General features: G+C 44.2%; 1 protein-coding gene across 1 annotated transcript in view; it reads left to right on the top strand.

The window, feature by feature from the left end:
- rnf13 (ring finger protein 13) overlaps window positions 1-25,654 on the top strand; it is a 38,109-nt gene extending 12,455 nt beyond the window's left edge. The window contains exons 5-10 of the mRNA XM_082505588.1: window positions 13,812-13,899; window positions 15,691-15,781; window positions 16,506-16,611; window positions 17,416-17,509; window positions 24,133-24,213; window positions 24,405-25,654. Coding sequence (XP_082361714.1) covers window positions 13,812-13,899; window positions 15,691-15,781; window positions 16,506-16,611; window positions 17,416-17,509; window positions 24,133-24,213; window positions 24,405-24,772 — 828 coding nt within the window. The 3' untranslated portion in view covers window positions 24,773-25,654. The remainder of the gene's footprint in view (window positions 1-13,811; window positions 13,900-15,690; window positions 15,782-16,505; window positions 16,612-17,415; window positions 17,510-24,132; window positions 24,214-24,404) is intronic.
- The last annotated feature ends 1,505 nt before the right edge of the window (window positions 25,655-27,159 follow it).

Raw genomic sequence — 27,159 nt, 5'->3', positions numbered from 1 at the left:
CCTTGTCTGAACATCTCTAGTCCTGTTGTTAAGGTGCATACCCGAGCAGATCCTGTGATATTCTAATTGCACTGAATGATTTTGACTGCTTCCTGTGTGAATGCTCATTTAAAGCACTGAGAGCAACAGAAAACGCACGCTATTTCAGCAGCTGTAGACTGGTCAGGGCCCTGCCACTGTGTGCTTCACAGCGCATTCGTGTCAGCAGGTGGTGTTTCTGAGTGGATTCTTACCAAAACTCCTAGATCAGCTCATCGGGGCAGAAAAACAGGAAGAGGCCATTTCCCTAAACACAGTTTCCTGCCTCTTTCTTTTCCTCCTGCAGCTTTGTGATACCTGATGTGTGGAGTTGAAAAATGTTGGTTCCCAAATGAGTTTCCCAAAAGAGGCCTGAGAGCCGATCCTCATCAGTCAAGTCAAGTGTGTTGGGAGCATAGTTGTTTCCCTCGAATGGTAAAGCAGAGTTAGAGTAATGTCAATCATGTTGTAATCCTGACCTGTCAGTTTAAAGAGGAGAGGGAGCTTCTAAACTCGGATAAATCCAGACTAATCTATGTAATAAAGCTGCCCCCCTGGAGTTTTCTAGTTGACTAGTAGCTGCTAATTCAATGGATTAGACTACGAGTCGATTAAATACATTTCTGGGGTTAAAGAGAATGTGATTAAGCTTCATGTCGCTGCACCGAGCATCCGACTGGCTATTTCATGTGGCCAGCTTTGGGATAATTTATTGTTTTTAAGCTCAAATTGGCTTGAGGGGGCTCTATGTCATCTTTTAGCTTTTTAAAAACCCACATTTGGGGTTTCCTGTCATGTGTAACTAGGAGCTGCTGATAACGTCGCTCTGCGACTGACTGGCTTGAGTGTCCATCAGTGAGGTCACTGTTCGTCCTGTGACCAACCGACCAATCAAAAGTCCCTCTGTCCTCATTGACTGTTTGGGTGACTGTCAGGGGGAAGAGTGGCCTACAGTGACTCTGGGTTTAAGCTGCTTTTAAATGGCTCAGGTTTCGAACACATTTTATTGATTTGCGCAGATGTGGAAAAGTATTCACCAGACTTTATTCCCTCCCACATAAAATCCATCTGTAAGATGAGAGCCAAATACAAATCACAAACATTATGTGCCCTTTTTTCCCCCAGAGGTCTTGAGGACACATTTTTGCTATATGAGTTTCCATAAAGACGTTCGTCAGGAACAGCATCTATCCTGAATCTCTGCCAAAAACTTTACGGTTCCTCTCTGAATAAAAAAAAACATCAACCTTGACATTAGAATAGCCAAGAGTAGTCATTAGAATAATTTGGCATTTTACTATTGATGGGGCACCCTGACCTGACTATTTTGGATGATCTGTGCCCAAATTAAGTTTTTAAGTGTTAACTCTGATATGCCTCACACTGCCTGTTGCTCACAGATTTGGAGTAGCAGAGAGGAGAGAAAAGAGATGCAGCATTAAGATGAGTAATGGGCTAAAGGAGAGGAAGGCATGCAGCCTCTTGGCCTCTTGTTCCATTTATCTGTCTCATTTTCTTTTTTTCTTGTACTGTTACCTTTTCCATTCCCCCCTCCTCACCCTCCCCGCTCTGCCTTATACCGTCTGGGTTGTGCCTTTTTATTCATTCAGTCTCACATTTCCTGTTTTCTCCCCCCTCCCCCCCCCTTTTTAAACTCGTTTTATTTTCATTTGCCATCTCTCTCACTTTTTCTCGCCTGCTATTGAAACTGTTGAGCAGCCATCAGCCATGTAGCCTTATAAGGTCTTACTGCCACACACACACACACACACACACACACATAGAAACATGTTGACAGACAGGGCAGTGAGGTGTTTCCTGAGCTGGATTGTAACCAGACTCCACATAGTTGTGTGTCAGACACACACACACACACACACACACGATATATACACAATGCACATATTCTGCTCCATCATAAGCTGCCATTTAACCCTCTGTGACCCTCCTATGGAGCAGCTGAGATTTTTAAATTAATTATGTTTTTTTTTAACCGTGTGTGTTTCTTGAGAGACTGAATCATCAGCCATTAGTCATAATTAATTTTTTTTTTAATTTTTTTGGAGCTGCTGATATTTCACAGCTTCTTCTGATTAAAGTGAAATTATTATTGTGTTAAAGCTTCACTAATTCTTGCCATCTTACTTTAAGCCAGAATTTCCCTTGTCCTTCCTAGCTGCCAACTGTGCATCCCACCACGCTTGTGATGTCAAACAGCATCACAAACAAAAAAAAAAAAACCCAGTGATGAGTACAAATACTAAAGCTGCTGTACTTGGTGTCCCTGATAACATAATAATAATGAGTATGCCACCAAAACACGTATGATTTGACTCATGCACATGTTGTAATCATGTTTGTTGACATCTGTTCCATAAAAAGGACAAAAATATACATATATGAAAAATATTCATAAGGAAAGCTGTGGATGGATGGAGGAAAGGAGTTCTGATTCTTGTTGCTATAACCACATACTTACTATTTATAATAGTTTTAAACTTTACAGCAACACCATAAAGATAAAGGCTAAAACTAGTGAAAACTAATAAAGCCCAATTTGATAATTATGAGAGTAAACAGACATTTGTCAGTAATCTCTGGGTGTGGGTGTCGGGGGAGGTCGTCTTTATGTCTCCTACTCTTTCTTTATCACCTCTCCAATCTCCTTTCCCCCCCTCAGTCTCGCTCTCCCTCTTTCTGTGAGGTCTCAATTCGACCTTAATGATTGGTCATCTACACCATCATCACTTGGAGACACACACAGACATGTGGCTTGCCCCCTCCCCTTAGCACTCTCTCAATCACCCTCCCAGTTGTTTCTCTTTCTTGCATCCCTCCCTCCCTATCTCACTCAAACACACACACACACACACACACACACACACACACACACACAACCTTCCACCCTTCCTCCCTCTTAGCCGGGCTCAGTTCCCTCCAGAAGCTGCAGGGAAACAAAGGAATAATAGATTCCATCTTGACTGAAACCAGGCGCTCATCTGTGGGGGTGTGTGTCTGCATGTGTGGGGTGCAGGGGTGTCACCCCTGCATGCCTGCAGTTTCGTCCTATTGCCCTCTATTTCTTTGTCCTTCTGCAGCCTCCTGCAGCTATTACACCTAGCCATTAGCATCCAGTGATCAACAGCGCAGAGTTGTAATGGATCCTGTGGCAGTAATGCCAATAAAACAGACACTCGAACACTTAACCCTTCGTCAAGCGTTAGCACCTCGTGTGTGTGTGTGTGTGTGTGTGAGAGAGAGAGAGAGAGAGAGAAAGGGAAGGTCGTAGGAGTCTGTATTGAAGCAGGATCGGAGATAGGGAGGGGTGAAGGGATGTTAACAGGCATGCTTGCTCATCGTGTGTGTGTAAGAGCAAAGCATTCCTCCATGGCCTTTTTTTTTCTCTTTCTTTTTTGTAAATAAATCTCCAGAGAGCGAGGGTTTGCACTTCCTGTGGACTGGGATTCTTTGAGGTGGTGTGGAGCCCCTCATTGGTGACCTTTCTGGGAGGAGGAGAGAGAACGGGACAGGAAACTCTATACCCTTTTCCTCCCCCTCTCATCCATGAGCATCCCCTCCTTTTTTCCCCCATTTCATCCTTTGCTGAATGATCATCCATCCCCCCCCCCATTTCCCCTTCAGTAACACACACACACACAACAAGTCTGTATATGTTGCGATATAATATTCTAGTTATGTAATACAGACTCTTCTTTTACTCCTATAAGCTGTCCTTTTGAACAGTCAGTCCCTCTGCTGCCCTCTGTGTGATTGTTTTCTGGTTTAAACGGTTCCTACTGATCCAGTCTGTGAATGTTTTCGCTCTTATCTGGTTTTGGGTAATGTTTGTGCAACAACTGTGGCAGGTAGAGCTGACAGCTTTCTGTCTGGTGGAAAATTCCCAATCATTGACCTAAGTCGTGCTATGATTCATTCGAAAACTTACCGCTCAAAGTCAACCATTCAGTCTGGTGCAAAAGCTCTTTGTTCTGTCAGGAAGCTGCTAAATCCAGGCGATAAGATTACACATCAAACATTAAAAAGCCTCTTGCTACCAGAGTTTAGTTAAACATAGCCTGTAACCCTGTACTGATGTGATTCAAGAGCATGGTTGGAGAAAACTGGCATATAATTAGGGCTCACATTGTTACTTTACTAATTGTAACTTTGGTTTGTTGTTCATGAACTCAAAAGTCATTAAAGAGTATTTTTAAGAAATAAAGGAAATTGGCACTAAAGGTTTCCTCTGAACATATTACATCTTCCTGAATCAGGATGAGTTCCCAGAGCATGTTTTTGTTTTAACCCATATCCATGTAATTCTACTTTTCAATTTCTTACATGGTTACTTTTTTAACTAATGCAAAGTTTTTTTTCTTACTAGTCTGAATAGAAAACTCAAAATCAAAGCCAAAGTTGAGTCTAACAATCTTGTAACTCTCAACAGTGAAGTACTGTCTTGAATTCGGGCATGTTTACGCTATTAATCCCTATAATAAAAACATTTGTAATGGATTTGTCTTCCTGTTCACTGTCACATTAAAAGCTTACACTGATTTTGAGTGGAAATGGGTTGTACAGAGTAAATTCGGCAGATGTTTTTATGTGATCTGTGTCGATGAGAAGTTACAAAGTGCTTATTCACCAAGTCAAAATGTTGCTGCAGAAATCCAGTGAAGGAAAAGCGCGATAAACGGGTGACCGGTTAAACTTCATCGCTTTAGGCACAGTCAGATCATCCTAAAGATGCTGACGGGCGACCCCCGGTACCACGATTGGTTTCTAGGGAAAAATGTGTATTCCCCAACAGTTTGGTGAGTGGTTTCTGTAACGACTTTCCAATAAGCTGGCACATTGGTGTCACATCACCTAAGAAGTTTCTGGTGCGTGCCCCACATCTGTACGCAAGTCCAAACATCTTTGTGTCTGCTAGTCTTTTTTTAAATTCTGTAACAGTCATAACACAGCTCTCATTCGACTTATGCACCCCAACTCCAGATTGTCACTGCCGGCATACCTGCTGCAGAAAACGCGGTCAAAAACTGTTGCGCTTCACTGAATGCATGAACCTCTTCCTGTATAACTGCAGTAACTCGAAAGATAACGGCTTCCTCCTGTCCAAATGCACAACAATAGAAACAAACAATTAAATGGCTCTTACACTTGCTGAAGGTTGCTGTCTGTTATTAGGTGAAAGTCAGTCGTAAAGATGGACTGGGGAACCTCCTTGCGATTTCTTTGGTTGATTGTTGCCATGGCTGCCCGTAGTTTGATTACAGATATTAAAGAGGCAAACTTTTCTGAAAACACTTGCTAGCTAACCATCGAGCTGCAATGACTTGGAAACATAAATGGAGAATGTTTGCCTTCAATAGGCACAACTTCCATACCGCCTCTTCTGTACAAACTACATCAGTCACAGGGAGGGTTTTAATGCAACACTGTATCCATGTGCCAGTCTCCATGTGACAAATCTCACCTTGTAACAGCAACCCATCTGCCAGCAGGTGAAGTCTCTCCTTAAAGACCCTCCCACTTGGTTACCAGGGGATTGCTGACTGATCTTTAGCCCTGTGTGGCTGTGTGTGGAATAACACAGTCCATGTATTCCTGGATATGAGTACAAATATAAATACATTGAAAAGTCACAGTTCCTGACTTTTCCTTCAACGCCACAGTCAAAGTTGGTTAGCACTGGTTCTGGTGGCTAGTAATTCCCCTCCTAACCTTGCTTCCCACATCTGCCTTACAGTAAATACTTTTCAGTGCACAGCCTGTTTGTGTTGCAGTGACCTCACAGCCCCCAAGCCCCCCCCCCCCCCCCCCCCCCCCCCACACACACACACACACACACACACACACAGAGTCTTCAGTCTTTATTTAAACAATGATCTAGCTTCCTGCACACACTCACTCAGTCTTATGACAGGGCATGACTATGGCTGACTGGATGTATGACTAGCTCGTGTGTGTGTGAGAGGGTCCTGGTTTTTTTTGTTTTTTGGAGCTTGTTTTATATCCATTGCAGTTTGTTGCGGCAGGAAGCTGCTTAAGCTGCAGATCTAGACACACATCCATTTATATTCACATATAAAGGAACTGTAATGCACTTAATTGCACACAAATGGACTAATTTAGAGAGCTGATTTGGCTCCATGTTTCAGTCATTGACCTTTGTTCTCCTTTTCCACCTTTCTAGTTACAGGTAAAACTCTACACACATTTATACATATCTGTATTAATACAAGCAGCTATTTAAAAAAACAACAACAACAACAACATCCAAACATACGTGTAGTTACAGACAAACACACTTCAATACCTTCAGTTCAAACATAGTCTCTTTCAAACCCAGGCTTGGATTGCACAAATTAAAGCTGTAATGTGTTATCAGCGAAAACATGGCCCCACCCTGCAGTTTGCAGATTTATTGAACTCTTTATCTAATCGCTAGTCTGGACCTTGAAACTAAAACCCAGCTCTGCCCAGCATTCCTCTGAAAACCCGAGGGGAGGGAGGGAGAGTGAGATGAAGGAAACCTGAGGAGTTGAATGAGATGAGGGCAGGGAGGTATAATAAAGGCATGAGAGTGGAAATATCAGCAAAGGGGCTGGGCATTTCTGAAGAAGCTGGCCATCGGGGTGATATAACAAGGGTAATGAGGGGGGAGAGGAGGAGGTTAAATTTAGAGAAGAGAAAGTGATGGAAATGAAAAATGTGGTGTTTTGTAGGGAAGGGATGGGTGGGAGGAGAAAACGAGGAGCAGGAGGGGAGAAAATGGGAGAGAGGCAGTTAAGAGCAGAGAGGAAGAAGGCAGTTAAGACCTGATTTGGAGCTGCAGTAATGGGAAGCTCACATTTGCAAAAAACTTGCATTGTCCAGCTTTTAAAATCATTTAAGGCAAGAAATGTGAACAAGATGTCCTGTGCTGCTCAAACTCATTTACACAGAGCTGAGGTCAAGACTGCTCCATGCAAATTTAGCGGCTCCGAACAAGCTCCACGCTGTCGTTGACTGCACGAGACACGAGAGTGGAAGTCAAATAGATAAAGAGGCAAAAAGCATGTCTTCAGTATAAGAGGAAAGACAAGTCAGTGTTGTTGCTGCAGGACCGCATGCAGTGCTGGCAGCAGATAGATAAGAGTGAAGATGCAGTAATTCTTCACACGCACACGCAGTGGTGATGCAGCAGTAGTTAGTGATGCTATCAGCAGTCTCTTTCCACACTACTGTGTTAGAGATCCCAGTATGTGAGCAGAAAGAAGGCCGGTGTAACTGCAGCACAGCGGTATATACTTGGCTGTATTTTCTTTTCTTGAATCCTGCAAAAAATATGAATAATTTTTTTAAATTCATTTTTTTGTGTATTCTGTGACATGCATGTAACAGAACACATTCCTGATAGCTTTGTAAGGCAGCACAGTTTGGTGTACTGTGTCTCTCTTAGTGTCCAAACAAGTCAAGTCCAGCTCTGGCCAGTGTTTGTGCACCTTCAGTCAGCTGAGAGCTAGAAGAGAGTGAGTGTGTGCTTTTACACACACTCTCTCTCTTCCGCAGTAATCGAAGGTGCAGTGACCTGTAGTAGCAAGCTACTTTGAAATACCTTTTCCTCCATTTTACGGTTGACTGGAAACACGTTTCTTTTCCTTCCCTCACATTCACACAGTCGGATTCATTCACAGGAAGCAGCTCGATACGAGAGCAGAATTCGGCTGCTGTTGGCCTCCAGGTGGCTTCAGCCTTCCTGCTTGAAGGTCAAATAAACTCTTAAAGCTGATGAGTCCGGAAGAAAGAAGACATTTGTAGGGAAATTTAAATTGTTCAGCTTTATTTGCATTCATCTGCGTCATTTGTTTTGATTGCAATCATTGATTGGATAAACACTCAAACAATTAGGCGATCTATTAATTTATTCAGCAGTGTTGATGAGAGGAAAATACCAGTCATTTGCTGGTTTCAGGTCCTCAGCTTCGAGGATTTGTTGCTTTTCTCTCTTGGAGATATTTTTCAGTGACATCTTTGGACGGTAGTTGGTTGGACAAAAGGACCAGTCGAATCTTCTTATGGTCAGAATCTTATTAGATCTACTTTTAGAAAAGATTAAAGAAATAATGAAGGCCAATATAAAAACTTCAGTAATGATGAGAAATAAAGATGGGAATTCATTAGAATTTGGTGGTTCCATTGTGAATATCTCTTATTGATTCGATTCCTTATCGATTCTCAGTGGGTTCTCATCGGCTCTGCTCGCAGAAACACTACCATCGCTAAGAATCATATAAAAGACATTACATTTGTACAAATTCATTACACGCTGTGGGTCAAATGTTTGTGCATGTTGGAGGTATCTGGAGCGTCTGGCTGCTGGGCTGGGGTTAGCAGTCAGTCAGCTAACGTCACTCTGGGTTCTTGGCTAGTTTAGCGTTAGCATGCTGTTTGTCCAGGTACTTGCAAAGACTCAAAGTTGTGTTAGCAACAAAATGCAGCTGTTTCTGTCGTGGATGCAGTTTCCACGTTACCATTGTGCTCCTGTCCTTTATAAATTTCATTTATAAAGACAAGACTAAAGATTCCAAGGAATTAAACTACTAGAAATCAGTTCTCTACAAGAATCGGTTCTTAATTCCCTAATGCTCAATATATTGCTTTGTCTTTGATCTAATTATATTAGAATCCATCATCAGTTCATGTGCATGTTTCACATCTGTATTCATTTTAATACAAATTTCTGCCTTCACTGTGCGCTCGTATGCCACATTGTATTTTAACCTCCTGGATCTTGTTAAGTTCACTCGCAGCGCTCCAAAAACAGCAGCCTCTTAAGTCGAGTTTAATCAGCCTTTTTTTTAAAAAAGCCATAATTAGTCAGTTTTACAAATAAACCTTCACCGTCTGCACTGCTGCCCAGTTTAGAATTGGTTCGATGTGCACCACGGGGTGCCGAGAAGAGAAAACATGCCGCGCTGCGCTTTGTTTGGAATCCAAAGTGTGCTGGTACAAGAAAAGAAAATGATGTGAAGGTTTTGGAAAGCAGAACCGGGGGAAAAAATGACCAGAGCTAGAAGTTTCTAGAGCCAAGTCATGCCGTCACATGACGACAAAAAAATGAAGCGATACCCTTCAGAATCTACACTTGCCCTCTCTCTGTTTAAGTTTGCAACTTTTCCTACATTCTAACCAAATTGGATGTTTTTTGGAGTGATTTGATGCTTAAGTATCATCGCACGAGGATACCTGCTGTTATGATCACCGTGATCCTCCACAGACGTTTGAAAAAGAACAGAAATCATCATTTATCTCTGTTTCTCATCACATTGACTTTTACTACGAATTTCTGTTTTTCTATTATTCCTAGAGGCTTCTTATTTTCTGCCTCCTGTCGTCACCTCGTCTCACACACACACACACACACACACACACACACACACACACACACACCTCCCTGTTTCTCTCCTTCCTCTCTGGAATGCACTGAATGTCCTTATCTTTGCCCATGCAAACACAAGGGTGAGCCAGCAGCAGAGGTTGAATTCCTCTGCAGATCCCAGGCCGACTGGCTGCACCACAAACTGGCATCTAGACAGCCTACAAGTTAAATGACTCCCTACACGCACTGAAGAATGCTCCGTAAAGACGAGACGTAAAGCATGACCTACTTGTTTATCTTTTGGCCATATTTTTGGCGTCTGGCAGCTGTTGCACTTTCCCATTTATGCAACTTCATTTCCAGCAACCTTAACTTAACAACTGAACCAGAGACATCCTCATAATTTCTATCCTGCACATTAGTCTGCCCTGTTAAAACCCAGCGCTTTCATTATACATGATGCATCTTTGGCCCCACACAGTTTGGTTGGGAGATTCAGAAGTGTTATGCTGCTAACTGCTAATGTGGCATTAGAGCTGCTGGCCTCAAGTGAAGATGACGAGCAAGCTACAGAAATCACTTCTTTCAGGCTAAACATATTTTTATGAGCACTTTGAGTGTAATGGTGGCTTTCAGTGATGTTTCCTGTTGATAAATTGGTCTTAAACGTGTCCAGAAGAAGTTAATCCATCACATAAGACTGAAAATCACAGCTTTGTGATATGAACCAAAGTCACACACACACCTAGATGCAGTGTCTTGTATTCCGCTTCTCCAGACAGCTTTCCTCCAGACGCTCGCACACAGGAGCCATTGATACCTCCACACAATGCAGCCTCAGAGGCAAACACATGGAATCACAATGCGGCGGCTGCCATACACGCAGCTTTTACGTATGCTTGTGCATAAAATTACTATGACAAGGAACACACAAAAGACAGAGCTGCTCAGTGTTGGTGTCCATGCAGGCCACAATAACACACACACACACACACACACACACACACACACACAGGTCTTAATGGATTTGCTTGCATCATAGCGGAGTACAATGCTTGTCTAAAGAGCCCTACTTGAACAGCGCAGCTGGCACAAATACTCACGACCAATCATCGCTCAGATTAGTATGAGCGGCCCACCCCGCCTCCTCACCCCACCCCTTACCCCACTCCAGACGACTTTCAGATATTTTACACTGTGGCCCAAAGTCCTCTCTTTCTGTTCTCCTTCATGTTTCAGGTCACATGCTCTGACTCATTATTCACATCAGCAGTTCTTCAGTGGCTTCAGGTTGCGAATCGTATTTAAGAAAAATAAACCTGCGTTCTTTGCTTTGCCAAATATATTGTCTCTGCTTAGGCTCCATCATCTGCCAAATCCTTAAGAATACTGAGGGGTGAGCTGGATAGCAGGGACTATTACTTTGTCCCACAGAGAAACTTTCTGTCTTGCCAGTCATCCTCTCACCCACCTAAATATTGCAAACCAAACCCCACCCTCCCCACACCACCATGGTAGTTGTGACTGCCCCCAGCAGGACAGCACAACCAAGAATTGCAGATAGATTTAGTTTTGTTCCACTCTGCTAAATGAGATTATAAATGTATTTCTTGAGGAGCGGCAGCGCTGTGGCTGCTTTAGCTTCCATGACTCCCTCAGGATGTTACGTCATCTGACGCATGTTTTTTTCCCCTCTAACTTTCAGAGGAAGCATCTACTGTCCCACTATCTCTGACCGTGTCAGAATACCTAATGATTCACTCTAAGATTATATCGTCACATCCCGTTTCCTTCACCACATCAGCCACAACAATGGCCGTACAGGATACTGTAGCCCATAAAAGCTGCCTCACAGACGAAAGATCGCATTACATCAGTTTTCCCCACATCCCCTAATGCAGCACACATGACTGCTGCAGGAAGGTTCCCTATTTTACTCTGTCTATTCATGTTTTGAGTGTATGTGTGTGTGTGTGTGTGTGTGTGCGCCTCACACCTGTTGCATCTAGCAACCAGAGGCATTATGCCTGCTCTTTCCAACCATGAAGCTGTGCTGATTGTTAAGATGTTCTGCTGTATTGAAAGCGTGCGGTTTTCAGAAAATTATTTGTCCGTGTTTGAAATGTTGTCTGCTGTGTAGACTCACAAGTTTGTTTTATCAGAATCGGCTTGTTTGGCCCAACGTAAGTCTGTCTTTTTACCTTTTGACCTTTTAATTAAATTCAAAGTCTTGACCAAATAATATAAGAGTCTGGACAGACATCATAGTGATAATCTACAGGAGGTTCTCATGTGGTTTGTATTTCTGATTTCACCAGACAATTAAAGTCTAGTTTACTTTCTCTTTTTTTCTTGTTTTAAGCTGATGTCTCATTTATAATTGTTAAACCATCTAAATAAGTAACCCTTTAGAGTTCTGGATTGTCAGACGGGAGACAACCCAGAGTTTTTGGGGTCGGCCTAAACGATGGAGACTATCTATTCTGTGTGTTTGACTAAATGCTAAAAATCTTTGTCCAAAGTAACTGCGCAAAGCTGGCAAGTTTTTGGAAAAACCCTGGCCTGGGACATTTCTAGATTATGAAGAGGGGAAAAAAAGGTTTCAGAGCATAGCTGCTGCACTGACCTACGCAGAAAACACGTTACACACTAGTGCAGGCGTCTGTTTTGTAGAAGAGGTGGGCGGGTACACATCTATGATTAATAAGAGTGTGATGAGGGTGGGATGTTTATGCAACACTTTAAAAAACATACAAATGCATGATAATAGTCTTTGGCTAAAGGAAATGGCCAGTACTGTCTCAGCCTGGCTTAAATTAAAGAATTGCATGATAACGAATATCTGTTTTCAAACTCACAATATTTTCAGGATATTTGTGACGATGCAGGAAAAATCTGAGTGACCTTTTATTGCAGTTTGCAGAGCTTTTTTTTTTTTCTTTTTTTTGTTTTTAATTTAAAAAAAAGGTGCCAGCAGCAGGATTATAGTGTAGTAGGTAATAGCTAGTGTTTTCCCTGGAAACTTAAAGTAAAAGTATAAAACACCTGTTTTATTTGAACAAAATAAAACTTGGGGAAAAAAAAAAAAGCCACCCGTGGGTGGCACTTTCTAACCAGCTGGTTAAAGCCCTGCGTTTCCTCCATATTACTGCATCAGTGATTTCCATGCACTGTTTGCTTTTCCCGTCATGGATTCTAACTTCTGAATGATGCAGTCATGCTTGGTTGAGTCATTTGTGTACGTTTGCATCGCACATCAGCAGCTGCTAGCTGCCCGCCTGCATAGGCTGATTGTACTCAACTGTGTTTTTTGCCTCATGGTTTCCACCTTCAGCAGGAAAACCTTTCAAGTCCTGTGTTTTGATGGAGACTGTTGAAGTCGCTCCCTTGTAGGGGGAAAAATAATCATCATTTGACGCTGAAACGCAGCTCTTACTGTCAGACATGCCCGGGTTTGACTCGTCGTTGCTCACACAATATCGCGACATGACAGTTTTGCATCATGTAAGTTTATATTGGTATTAACGCGGATTAGACGATATAGTACATGCCTAATGCAAATAGTTTTTAAAGATTTACATTGCAAAGTATTAATAAATTGTCCAATTAGAATTGAAATGCAAAGCTTGTGTTTGTTACTACATGTTGTGTTCTTACTTATTCTTGATGCCTGATAGTCATGGCTTGTTTTTGTTGTAGAGCACAGAAAAGCACCTGTAGGGTATCAGATTGAACCATGTTGGCTGTTTGTTATAAATAAAATAAGAAATTGTAGCACATTTGAAGCAGACCAGGCATCAGGACACAAAGCCATTCCAGTCTAAATATCTTTTCTTTTCTTTTTTTTATTCGTGCTGTTCATCTGAGCCTTGGTTGAGAGGGCCGCAGGCAGAGCATTGAAGCCCAGACTCCTCTCTCTCCCTGTCCACTTACTCCTTCTCATCAATTCCTACCAAGACTTTCCCAAGCCAACTGAGAGATGCAATCTCTACTAATATATGTAATATGTTTTTGTAATTACTATTATGGGTATCTTCACATCATTGGACTCTCATATGGTCTTTAACCTGTAGCCATTACAAATACTTTGTGGCTTTCTCTGTGCCCCGTTTCCCATCGTTTCCTTGGAAGCTTCCTATTTTGTATCTTCAGTTAAAGCTCATTCAGTGTTTATGCTGCTTGTCTTTCTAGAGAGTGAGCCACAAAAATGTTGAGCGGTACCACATGCTTCATGCTGCTCTGTTAAATAATGAAAATCTAATTTGGTCACAGTATATGACAGAAACTGCTGTTATCACATATACTGCTGTCACTTTTATCCACCTGACCCCCACCACAAATTTTTTCAGATTGACAATCGGATGAAAACGGTTTTGCCTTTTTGTTTGTTTGTTTGTTTGTTTGTTTGTTTGTTTGTTTGTTTCAGGTCCTCAATGCCCAAAAAGCCGGCTACAAGGCAGCCATTGTTCACAATGTGGAGTCGGATGACTTAATCGGCATGGGATCCAACGATGGTAAGATGCTCCTGTTATCTAGTTCAGTGCTTTAATGGGTGCTTGTTGGGTGGCCAAACAGTCTGAACCTCCTTTCCTTTTTGGATGTCTGTCCTGTGAAGCTAACAGCTCAGTAATGCTAAAATTTGGGATTAAGTGTCGAAGATCAAGGTCACGCAGATCGCTTTTGTATTACAATATCATAACATGTTACACAAATGTGTGATAGGACAGAAATAATGAATGGGTGAATTTTCATAGCAAGAAGATCAGCTTCACTCTGCACAAACACTTCTCTGGTCTTTGTTCAGCAGCATAACTCAGCAGCTGGTGAACCTTTAAAATCTTTCCTCACCACACTCCCTGCCGGTGGCTGATGCCCTCAGACGTCGGTGCGTTGGTGGTTCTTGGTGTCTGGGGCTGGGTGCTCATGTATGTACCGGCTCACTCCTGGTGGCCGTTTGGCGGGGCCTGGCGCCTGTGGCCCAGCTGGGCCCCGGCGCCTGTGGCCCAGCTGGGCCCCGGCGCCTGTGGCCCAGCTGGGCCCCGGCGCCTGTGGCCCAGCTGGGCCCCGCCAAGCGGCCACCAGGGGCGTGGGGCGCCCTCTGGGCCTGGGGCCCGGTCCTCTCTGGCACAGCTGGCTGCCGGCAGAGCCCGCGGGCACATCACTGCAACCCCCTCTGGCCTCGGCTCCGTGGCTGCTGGGTGACCTCTCGTTTGGGGCTCTCCTCAGTTCTTCCCAGGAGGGTGGCACAGTTGCCCCCCTGGTGGTCCTCCTTGGGTCCTCGTACTCTGGGGCCTCTGGATTTCTGGGGCCTGGATCTCCTCCATACCTACTTCATGCCCTCGGGGACGGGGCTATGGCTCCCCACACTCCCTAGCAGATCATTACATGGAGAAACCTTTTGAATACAAGCGTGCTGATGCACACAGGTGTTCACAGACACAAACTACACCTTTCTTGGCTGCTACCTCAAAGCACATTGTGCACTGTCGATCTTGCGTGCTGCACAATAACATTTAAAATTTAGTATCTACTGTCAGCTAGTTTATTGTGATGGTGTTGTATTTATTATGTTGCTCTTTGTTGTTTGTTTTCTCCTGTTTTTTCTTCTTCTCTTGACAGGTGATCCAGGTTTTTTTTTTTTTCTTTTTTGTTTGTTTGCTTTTCTTTCTTTTTTTCTTCCCTCCTTTCTCACCATCTCTTCTCCCCCCTAATTTGTATTTCTCTCCCTCTCTTTCTTTCATTCTTTCTTTCTCCCTGTCCTATCGTCCAGTCATGTCTGTCCCGTTTGCAACAACTGAAAATAAAATAAATACATAAGTATAATAATGGTCAATCAAATGGACCAATATGGCAGGGCCATGATGATCCACTTGGTAAAGTAAATCCACTGGGCATCTTTTTTTGGCCTTCAGACAACAATTCTGACGGCTAAAGATCCAAATGGGACAGGCAGAAAAAAAAAAATCTTTCAAAAGGATGCATCGATGTTTGCAAACGCTCAGGTGTAAAGTATTTGACTTATTGGGGAAGTTGTTTTCTAATCAGAAGGACAGTGGTTCAAACCCTGGCTCCGCCAACCTGCTTGTCTCAGTATCTTTGTGCAAAATGCCGATCACCACACGTGCCTTAGATGCATCTATCAGCGTGTGTGAACATGTGAAATGTGTGTGAATGGGTGAATGAGACTTGCAGTAAAAACGCACTTTGAGTGCTCAGAAAGGAGCTTTAAAAGCTGCAACTGAAAGTAACTGAGTAATTCTAGATGTATGTAACTTATCCATTTTGTTTGTTTTGGGTTTTTTTAGTGGATATCATGAAGCAGTTGGTTATCCCGTCTGTGTTTGTGGGCGAGGAGACTGCCAACACTCTGAAAGAGGACTACATGTATGACAAGGGGTAAGCTCAAACCCAAATCTCTCCATTTTCTTCTTCTTGTTTTTTTTCTTTTCCTGCCCATCAGTATAAATAGAAGCAGCTTCCTGCTCGGCTCCTCTCACACTCCACTATGAACAATTCTTACTTTCAACACGTAGAGGAGAGCTGGCTGCTTTATAAAGCTGGATCACTCACCGGCCATTCTTTGCTTTCCAGCCAGGAGTTTAATTTGTTGTTACTGTAAAACAAAATGCGCAGCGTGAACTGTAATATATCAAGGGGAGGACTTGTCGCTGCCGATCACATGAGCTCAGAGGTCACAACATTAACGTTTCATTTCTCCACCTTAACTCGGTTGGTGTTTGTGTCAGATACACCCTAATACGTGAGGGTTATTCCCACATGCTGCGCAGCCAGGGAACGAACACCAAACATGGTATTGGCATATTTGCATCAGCGTGGGCCAGTTTGGTTGTTACATATTTGCCTGAAGCACAGATAGTCTGCTGCAGAGAGACTTCTGACTGAAATAAAATGTCATTATGTTGATAAGGGGACCTTTATGTGACTGTCACACAGCTGAAAAGCACTAAAGGGAATCTCCTTAATGTGGCAGCTCACAGCAATGAGCTATAACAGAGTGCTGTTGGTGTAGGTCACAGTCAGCAGCATAATGCGTGTCTGTGAAAAGGAAAGGTTAATGTTTACCTGTCCTGCACCTGACAGCGCTCTGCTTTTCTTTTAGCGGCCACGTGGTCCTCCTGCCAGACTTCAGTCTGCCTCTGGAATACTACCTGATCCCCTTCCTCATCATCGTGGGAATCTGCCTCATCCTCATTGTGGTCTTTATGGTTGGTAAATTTAAGATGTCTTCATTTTAACTCAGGGTTAAAGCATTTTACAAAGGAACAACTAAACTTGTGTAAAGATGGATAGTAATTTGTTGTTTTACTGCCATCGATTTGATGATTAAGAAGTAAAAACAGTCAAATCCACACTGGTCTGATACTGAAAGGGCTTTTTTCCTCGTAAGGACTCTTACTTGCTGTAAAAATAATTCTAAATTATTTTAGGAAAACCAAGTTTTAATCCCAAAACGTTGTTCTTCATCAGGCACCAGACTTCAGCCCAGGTTGAAGTCGTTTCATTTTTTATGTTCCTGTAATAATTAATCCACCAGTATTTGCAAGCTGTTTCATTGAAATGTTAGTTTTAATGCTGAATTGTAAATATTGTTGTTAATCATGAATTTTTGAATTGACAGTTTTACAGAAAAGCAGAAAAAATAGTAAAGTGCATTATTAATTTTAATTAAAATGCCAAATCACATTAATTTACTTCCATCCCTGAACAGAAAGACATTGTTTTCATGGTTGAATGTTATGCTTGATTCATTTTTTTGGCTTCTCAAAAATGTCCAGCGTGTTAGCTCAAATTTTGGTACGAAAATAATAATTCAGTTTATTTGCTTAATAAATAGCAATAACATTAAAAAGTTTTAAACGTGTTTTTGAGCAGTTTCTTGTCTTTATGACAGGTGGTCTAATAAATTTCTTATGCACTGTAAATTTAAGCTTCTTTGACTTTACTTGCACAAGATCTGTGTGTGGTTTGCGCTCATTTTGACAGTTTTGCTCTATTTGTGCTTCGACTAGATCACCAAGTTTGTCCAGGATCGACACAGAGCTCGGAGGAGCCGCCTGCGCAAAGATCAGCTGAAGAAGCTTCCCATCCACAAGTACAAGAAAGGTAGGAAAAGATCAGTGGTTAGCATCGAGGCTTCACAGGAAAATCTCAATAATTTCACTTCCTGGCTCAATAAAGGTTAATTTAAGAGTTCTAGGTGGCTCAGTTTTTTGCTAAAGCTACTGTGTAGCACAACATTATCATTATGCCCATTATGTGGAACAGTGCTACATGTCTGTTAGCAAGGTTTCATTAAGTTTGTTTTCCTTTAGCAAAAAATATTCCAGCATTGTGTTGACTCCCTGAAGCAACCAGGCGTTTACACATCTTTTAGTCTGACCTCTGACCTTCGCGATCTGTAGAGATGCTATCTTTGCTCTTTCGCTCCTTTCTCTCACATGATTCGGCCAAGAACAGAGATGTCATCGATGCATTGCGACACACCACCGCTCCCTGGAGCTCTGCACCTAATCGGATTAATATGGACTTGATTTTTTTCCACAAAGGCAGATTAGAGCTCCTCTCTGTTGAAACTGGACACATGACTGATGGTTTGGAATGTAATCTCAGTCATGCTGGGGGCCGGCTGGGTCGAAAGCGAAGTGTAATTTGGATTTTACCTGTCAGGCAGATGTACAGTAGAGCATGTACCGCTTGTTTGTAATAGGAGAGAAAATGTGATGAAGTAAAAATAGATCTCTGCTTTTATTTTTGTGTAAATATTTGAGTGTTTCATCAAAAACCTCTGAAAGCTTTTTAAGTAAAACTCTGTGGCTTCTCCTTCTTTCTAAGTATAGGTGTCAGGCTGACTATAGCATTGTTTTGAAAGGCAAATCCTCGTTGTGTGTTGGGTAAATAAGTTTGTCTGTGTATTTAGATGTTTGCCGGCTGTGTTACCTCCAGCAGATGTATTTTGCGGGCTGGAAAGCCCCGGACTGCAGTCGTCTGTGCAGGGAAACATCGGGGAGCTTTTGTAGAGAATGGGTGGTGCATAATAAGTATCCCCCTTGCAAAGCTGCTAATTGAGGGGGGGTTGAGCTGCAGAGCTGCTCCTCCCTGCCTGGCAGTAATGGAAGCACGTGCAGCAGACCAGCTAAAAGCAGCATGTGCTGCTCTGGTCACTGTTTCTGTCACGTTAGGCTCTGTGGTTTGTGCGCTGTCACGGATGCGTCTGCGAGCAGTGCCCACTCTGACTCAGGGTTTCCACCAAGCACCGCTGCAGTCACCCTTTACTGCTCAGGCGAGTTCGGACGTTCAGGAAACAGCCTCCGGGGCGGCGTCTGCACGCCTGTCAGCTGAGTCAGAGCGTTTAACAACATGGGAAGGGGACACCAAATCTCCACCTAATCACCTTTTGAGCTCTGCTCTTTGGAGCAATGCTAACCTGGCAAGAAACAAAGTGTCAGGTTTGAGGATGGGAGGGCTGTCGCAGTGGGACAGCACCCCTGTTGTCTGATTTTGTGTTGTTAGGCGGTGCTTACCTCAGGTAAGAGGAAGGCCTCAAGCAGGATTTGGCCTCTGGATTTGGAATGACTGCAGCACTATTTCTGATGTTTGTGTCACGTAAAGGGAAATGGGCTGTTTTTGTAAGTGTTGTGAGTTAGTGATATACTAAGTACATACACCAGTGAACCTCTATGGCTATATGGTTTCCACACAAACCCTCATCTAGAATGCAAAAGCTTGTCATTTATTGATCATTGTTTACAGCAGCTGGTTGTATGTGTGTGTGGGAGGGGTTTAAGCGCCACATTGTGACTTGTATTATTTTTAGCTGTAGCCTTGCTTTGGGACAACTCGACTCCACACAATTCAATGTGATGCTAAGAAAACTTGCATCCTGCACCGTTGCTGAAGTTTTTGGCACCGTGCCTGAACTTCATCGCTGCAACGGTGCAGCTTCAGACTGGGAAAAATGTCTAATGTTGCCCTTCTTGGCCCAAGTTGCAGCGGATAATGCTGAGCTCGGACTCCGGGGTGCTTTGATCAGATGCAGCTTTAGTGAGTGGGAGTACTCTGATGCTGTGTGGCTGTTGATCTTGAAGCTGCAAATCTGAAACCCTGAACGGTTTTGCAGAATATTACATGTTCAGGTGCTTATTTTGAAATGCAGTGGAAGTTGCAGTGCAGAACGTTTTTCTGCAAAGGTTCAGTGGGCATGTTCTCGTGTTAAAGGTCTCGTAAAACATTTAATTCATTGATACCTTTTTGTACTTTGTTTAAAGTGCAGTTACCTCGATCATTTCAAAGCTATTAAGGTTTTCGTCTCTTGGCTGATGTATCATTTAGTGCTTCCCTGTCTCAGCTTGGCTACAATAATCACACCAATGTGGAAGCAGCCAGCAAGCCCAAATCGATAGCTTACCATTTACTTCAGGAGTCTTGTTAGTGGCAGTCTTGGTATACATCTAAATCTGTAATGGCTTTGCTGTGTGTTACTGTGAGTCATAGGTCAGGGGAGCTAAGAAATGTAGCATGGTGTGGAGTCACTTTGGGAAGTGGAAAGATGCTTGCCAGCTAATAATCGTCACTGCAGCCTGAGCTGCTGCTGTGCTGGCAGGATGTCTTTCTGCTGATGAGAGTATCTGCTCCCCATCTGACAGAGGAGCTCGCATCGGCAGATATCTGTCCATCACTTCAGCAAATACTTTAGTAGAAATTGATTTGCAGGTTGTAATTTATTTTCTTTACACCTTTGATGGCTACTAAGGGGGCCAGAGTGTGCCAAGAAAATATCCTCCCCACCGTTACACCACCACAGCCAGCCTGAAGTGTTGATGCAGGATTGGATCAATGCTTCAAATTCTGACCCGGCCATCCGAATGTCATCAGACAAGGCAACATTTTTCCAGTTTTCTATTGTCCAGTTTTGTTGAGCCTGTGCAAACTGCTAACAGGAGCGGACCCTGGTGCGGTCTTATGCTTTAAGGCTTGATATGTAGGTGATCTTCTGCATAGCTTGGTAGTAACGAGTGGTTATTTGAGTTACTGTTGCCTTCCTACCAGCTTGAAGAGGCCATTCTCTTCTGACATCAAGAAGGAATTTTCTCCCATTTTTTTCCAGCATCCGTTGTGTGGGGAAAATCCCAGTAGGTCAGCAGTTTCTGAAGTACTCGGACCAGCCCGTCTGGCACTAACAACCACATTTAGAGTCACTTAAATCACCTTTCTTTCCCATTCCCATGCTCAGTTTGAACTTCATATAACTGGCATATAATTGGTTGATTAGATACTTGCATTAAGAAACAGTTGAACAGTTACTCTTAATAAAGTGGCTGTCGAATGTATTTAGACAAAATTGAATATTACAGAGTTTGTCTGAGTGACTGTGACAGTGATTTCTTCTAGGATGCCCATTAAGAAGGCACAATGGTCTCGCTTGATGGTTCAAGCATGAAAATGATGTGAATGTCACTCTGTGGCTTCACAGTCACTCAGTGGAACATTTTGGACCAACACACAAAATGCCAATTTACCAAAACATCAAATTTACGAAGACAGAACTCCATTAGAGTTCCAGACAGTCGGTGAACTGATGCCATGGCACATTGAAGCTGTGATAGCAGCAGGTGGTTGTCGTGCCGAGAGATAAAATGATAACATGGTAACCTAAATAGCATTTTTTTTTCTCATACCCAGCAGAGGACGACTTCTCTAGTTGCAAAAAAAGTCTGAGGAAGTGACCCGAGCAAGCGCCAAACACTTTCCTGATGAGTTTATGGTCTCATTGAAGCTGGTTACTATGTAGCTCCTTCCTCCATAAAGACAACATTTGATGATTTCCTGTGTACCCTTCAGTGTATGTATGTGTGTGTGTGTGTATATATATATATATATATATATATATATATATATATATATATATATCTCAATAAAGACGTAGTTTGATGACCATTAGAATGGTTGGTGTGTGCATAGGCAGGGACCACCCTCACTAACTTCTAATACAAACCCAGTCATTTTATTCTATAGGCAGGTCTGAAATATATGACCGAAACCGCTCAGTTCAGAAAAGAGCTTTAAGGGGTAAAGAGTGAGGGCAGGTCATGTGGTGTTACCACGTGAGCGTGCAGCGTCGTTCGCTTGCTCAGTCACATCCGCTGCTTATTCATCACTTCAAGGCACTGACACGGTACAACCTAAAATCTACAGCTCAAGGCTTTAAGACGGGCGGGGCCTCACTGACCGGTGTGTGATGTCACGCTGTTTGTCCATCTTGCACATACAGTCTGTGGGCCCGGCACCTTATTGAGACACATGATGTTTTCTTTTTGTAGTCTGCTGTCATGCAGGTCGTTCGGTTAGATAAGTTCGACTGTTGCAGTTGGCCAGCAGACAGTGCTCGTAAAGATATGGGTCAGAGGGGGTGATGGTGGATAACGTCACTTGTGTGCATGGAAATGGGATTCCTCAGACTGAAATGAATAGTAAGCGAGACAAGGAGTGTCTGCACAATGCCTTAATGAAAGCCACAATACCCGTGCAATCAGCGCACAATGCCAGTATGTAACATAAGACCTGTGCCGGCATACAGCATTATGTAATTGCAGCTGTGCGACTGCCGGCTAAGCACCACACTGCCATTAACATGACATATGCTCCAGTTTGCTTACAGAACCTTGCATCAGCTCCACTGACAGCCTGACATTTGAAAGCGAGCTTTGACGCCAGTTTTTGTCAGGAGCCGGCGTCTGACAGTTGTATGAGTCAGAAAGTGTGAATGCACACGTGCAGCAAACTGACTGGAAAAAACAATAAATGAAGGGATTGATTTTGACCCTTGGTTTTACTCCTCCTGTGATCTTTGACCTGCAGTCTGTTCCTCCCTGTGTATGATGAGTCACCCCACCCCTCCCTGCAGCTTTGCACATTCAAACCAAGGCGAGCACGCATGCACACGCGTACACACACACACACACACACACACACACACACACACACACTGACTGGACTGAGCAGCTGCAGTGTCTCAGCCGTCGGTGTGTGAAGCATGTTGATGTCAGTATAGAGGAGCCCTCTCTGTCTCTGAGCTCAGTGGCCTCCTTGCCAGCTGTCCTTGTCTGGTCGGCGGTGACAAACTGTAGATGCTTCCCCCCCCCCCTCGTCCTTTTACCCAGTTTCTGTCAGCCTCTCTTTCATTCGCCTGCCCGCTCCAGCTCTGCTGCTTGTCTGAAGTTCAGTAGGACAGCGTGATTCCCTTGAGAGCCAGGAATGCTGGCAGGCTGGCCGATTAATGGGGAAAAATGGAGGGGAGAGGAGCTGCACCAGCTCTCAGAGCTTTTTAACGTGTGCTACTAGCCCCGAAACGTAATTGCGAGGGATTCCCAGCATCTGAAAAGTTGCCAGATGTGGCCTAGATGTTTTTCCAGGGTCCAACAGCCTAACTTTTAAACTAGGATGAGGAGAAACCACCATCCTGATGAAAACCACGCTACTCTAGATATGTTATGTACCCCACGTAGCCTGAATCTCAGCTCACAGAAATTGCGTTATTGTGGTGGAATATTCGAGAAACGTCCCCAGCAGTTTCTTTGATCAGCTCATGGGGGTAATTTGTTCTGTGACGGGTGTCGACTCGGTTAGACTGTGTTCTGCTGCAGTGCTGTGCAGAGCCCTGGGCCTTCCTGGAGGAATCTCTTAAGTTTTCGAGTGAACAGGCCATATTTGGCCGTTCTGAGCAGCCTTAATAAAGTGCTAACAGCTTTTGAAGTGTAGCAGAAAGCGATCCTCGATGGCATTTTTATTTATTTATTTTTAAATGTTATCTCCCCAGTGCGAGGCCTCAGAGTTCACAGAACAGAGTTCAGAAAGCCACTGAACGTTTTCTCTGCTCCTCAGAATAGCTCAGTTATTGCCACAGTTCAGCATTTCCTGAGTGGATACTGGATCCTGGATCTGTGCCTGCACAAACTCTCCCTCACCCTGCGACTGTTCAGCACTGGCAGCGAGGAGAGGAAAGGATGGAGGCCGCCCTGGAGTCGTGTCAGAGGAGTGTTGGGCGAAAAGAAAATTCGCAATGATTGTGGTTGTGTTGGTGTTTTGAGTTAAAAACAAAGCTGAAAGTGAAACGGCCGAGGCGGAGCCGCAGTCGGACACGCTGCCTCGAGTTGGAAGTCGATGATGGAGGGAAAGGAAGGAGGGGCGGTTGATGTGACTCCCCGTCCTTATACGGTCACATGCGGCTCTGGCGCGGACACAGAGAGCTCAGTCAGGGAAAACATGCTCATTTAGAGCTTACATAAACACACCGACCCACAGCCCCCTGCTCTCCCGGCCTCCCTCCAGCTCAGGCAAGGAAAGAGGAAGGGAAGGAAAAGGAGAAGAACGCTGTGGAATTTGAGAGGGAGTGCGCTGATGAATTCCTGAGCTTTCAGTGCGCACAGGGAATGAGATGCTGCTCTGCCCTGCAGGCTGAGGATGGGATGGGTGGTGCAGGGACAAAGAATCGAAGGAAATCGGACTCGCGAGGCAGCCGGACTTTGTGAACCTGCTCGACCTCAGTGACCTTCAGAAACATTAGCACTGTCAGAGATCACAGTGCATTCATTCTCTACTATTAAGCATGCGGCATCTTTATCAATGAGTCCCATCCCTATTAGAAATTATGACTCTCAGGTGCTCAGAAAGCCACTTTCTTTCAAATGTGTTCAGTTAAAGGGAGAATATGGTTTCTTTCTCCCCCCCAGGTGATAACTACGATGTGTGTGCCATCTGCCTGGATGAATATGAAGAGGGAGATAAACTCAGAGTCCTGCCGTGCTCTCATGGTGAGTGACTACAAAATACCCACAGTTACACTGACAGAAGCCAGTTACTCTGATTTATTCCGTTTGGATCGTTATCATTTTATTAAGTAGATAACGAGGCTCCATCGTGATCTTATTCTCGTACTTTAACCTTTGCTGTGACAGCCATCAAAGGCTGGGTTGCATAAACAGGATGCCCTTTGTGTTCTCAGCCTACCACAGCAAGTGCGTGGACCCGTGGCTGACCAAGACTAAGAAGACGTGTCCGGTGTGCAAGCAGAAGGTGGTGCCCTCGCAGGGCGACTCGGACTCTGACTCTGAGGAGGGGGAGAGCGGCCCCGAGAACGAGGAGGTGTCTGAGAGCACCCCGCTGCTGCGCTCCCTGGCCTCCACCAGCGCCCACTCCTTCGGCACCATGTCCGGGGCGTCGCGCTCCGAGCACGACCAGGAATCCTCGGAGTACGAGGACGACGAGCTGGACAGCAGCGACACCGAGGAGGAGGTCACCGTGGAGACCGTGGTGGTGCAGATGCAGCAGCCGTGCTCCGAAGGCCACGAGCACGACCTGCCCCGAGCTTGACCGACGTGTCGCTTAGAAGCTCCTCGGCCTGCCCGACCTCACAGCTGCAGAGACTTTTGTTGTGGGCACAATGCAGAGTCATCCCAGTTCTTCTCTCACTGCTTACAAATCCATTGTAATTTCCTTCTCACAAAATACAAATCTTAAGTTTTTGTTTTTTATCATGATTATGGACGAAGCTCCAGTCTGCATACCTTTGGCATCGCTTTGGCCAGACTGATGCGTACAGTACACTGCCATACTGTACTCTTTATTTAGTCGTAAAAAGATGACACACAAGCAGACGAGTCCAAAGGTCCCGGACACACGATCAGTAAATGTACTGTGTATATAAATATAGATCACAATAAAGGACATCTTGCATTTATTGTATATACATGTTCATGCTACAGTGACACAGGTTGGACCACTATGCACCATTGGTTTTATAAAATTAACACTTTGAGCCACAGTGATGTGGTTTGCCAATTTATTTCTATCATTAACCTTTGTTTTGTTTAAGGAGCTCTTGTGTTTTGTGCCACAGTTTGTTACAGTGATTCACACCAAGAGAAGCTCTAGTTAAACTGGTCTGAGTGACACACTGGAAGAAGAGGGTGTGCTCTCCGTGTGGTGTCACATGAAGCTGTGGGTTACACCAGTTCAGATTGTGAGAACTGTCCGTCGCCTGTGGTGAACTTCATTTCGTTAAACCTCATGGTGCACACTCAACTGACCCGATGTATTTTTAAGACTGTTTGTAGTAAATAATCAATTTTTTTTTTTCATAACGCAGCTTGATTTTTTTCGTTCGTGAATCCTGTTGCCTTCTCATTTCATGTATTTTTTGTTTTCCTGCTCAAACATCTCTGTAAAACTTCAATAAAACGCCTGACGAAGAAACTTGACTGAGCTTCATTACTTGAGCTGAAAAACATCTTGCAATTATAGGTTTCTTGGTAACATTCAATAGTCGTCCAAAACGGCCTAAAACGTGGCAGATCTGGTCTTGGTTCTTCAACGCTTCCTCGTTTCCAGTGGAAGGGGGAAAAGAGCTTGGTTTTTTCTTCAAAAATAGTCTAATCTCAGCTGTTCTGTAGCCTTCTAATCATCTTTTCTTTTTTAATTCATATTGAAGTTTAATGTGCTTGTATAGACAGTAAATTTACAGCATTTACAAAGAAATAAAATGCTTTGTTTGGTATCAAGCAATGCCACAATATTTTTTTTTTTTTCGAAGAAAAGAAAATACTTCCCAAAACTTTATTTTTTTTAAGAAAGAGGGAAAAGAAAAACAGCGGGGAAGAGGGACGAGGATAAAGGAGAAAAAAACAAAAAAGCAGACAAAATACATATCAATCACCTGTTGAGAAAGAAAGAGAGAGAAAACAAGCAGAAGAGCAACATAATAAACAACATCATGATCTATGGGAATATAACAGTAAATATTAAACATTATGCAGCACGTAAGATCGATGGCGCACAGTGTGCTTTGAGGTAGGAGCCAAAAAGGGTGTAGTTTGAGTGTGTGAGCACCCGTGTGTACACCTGTGAGCATGAACGCGCTTGTAATGATCTGCTAGAGGGTGTGGGGGGCCACAGCCCCGTCCTCCAGGGCATGAAGCAGGTATGGAGGAGATCAAGACTCCAGACATCCAGAGGCCCCCAGAACACAAGAGACCAAGGAAGAAAAAGCCGCGCCACTATCCCAGAAAGAGCTGAGGAGAGTCCCAGATGAGGGGTCACCCAGCAGCCGCGGAGCAGAAGCCAGGGGGAGTTGCAGTGACGTGTCCGTGAGCTCCGCCGGCAGGCCCAGGCTCCAGGCCCCGACAAGCAGCCATCAAGGAGTGAGCCGGTGTGTACCTGGACGCCCATCTCCGGACACAAAGAACCACCAACGCACCGATGTCTGAGGGCATCTGCCACTGGCAGGGGAAGTGGAGGGGGGAGATAGACCTCCATACCTTGGAGGGCCTGAGATGTCCCCAGAGAGGTGGCGTCTGATACCCAACCTGACATATAGACACAGACATACAGGCACACACAGATACAAACATCCATTCCCACCCTCATGCTCTCATATGCACTTACTCCACACTCACCCAACGTGGAGACAGACATAAAGAGACGCTGTACACACGATCACACTCCCCAAGCGTACTCTACAAACCGGGTCTAGGTACCCTTGCCCCTGGAGGGGGAAACTGCACCCAGACCCAGGTGGTGTTACCCTTTTCCCTGCGGTGGGGGGGAGGCAGACCGCCCCGACTCCGCAGCAGCAGGGAGGCCCCACACTCCAGACCCCAATCGGACAGCCAACTCCTCCTCCCAGACCCCCCGCTCCAACAGGCCGCAGAGAACGGGGGTGTGAGGACTCCAAACCTCCCTCCACCCGCTCATTGTAGTGT

The sequence above is a fragment of the Aulonocara stuartgranti genome (assembly GCF_965226115.1).
Source record: "Aulonocara stuartgranti genome assembly, chromosome: 15".
NCBI lineage: Eukaryota > Metazoa > Chordata > Actinopteri > Cichliformes > Cichlidae > Aulonocara > Aulonocara stuartgranti.
This window is presented reverse-complemented; position numbering and strand designations above follow the sequence as displayed.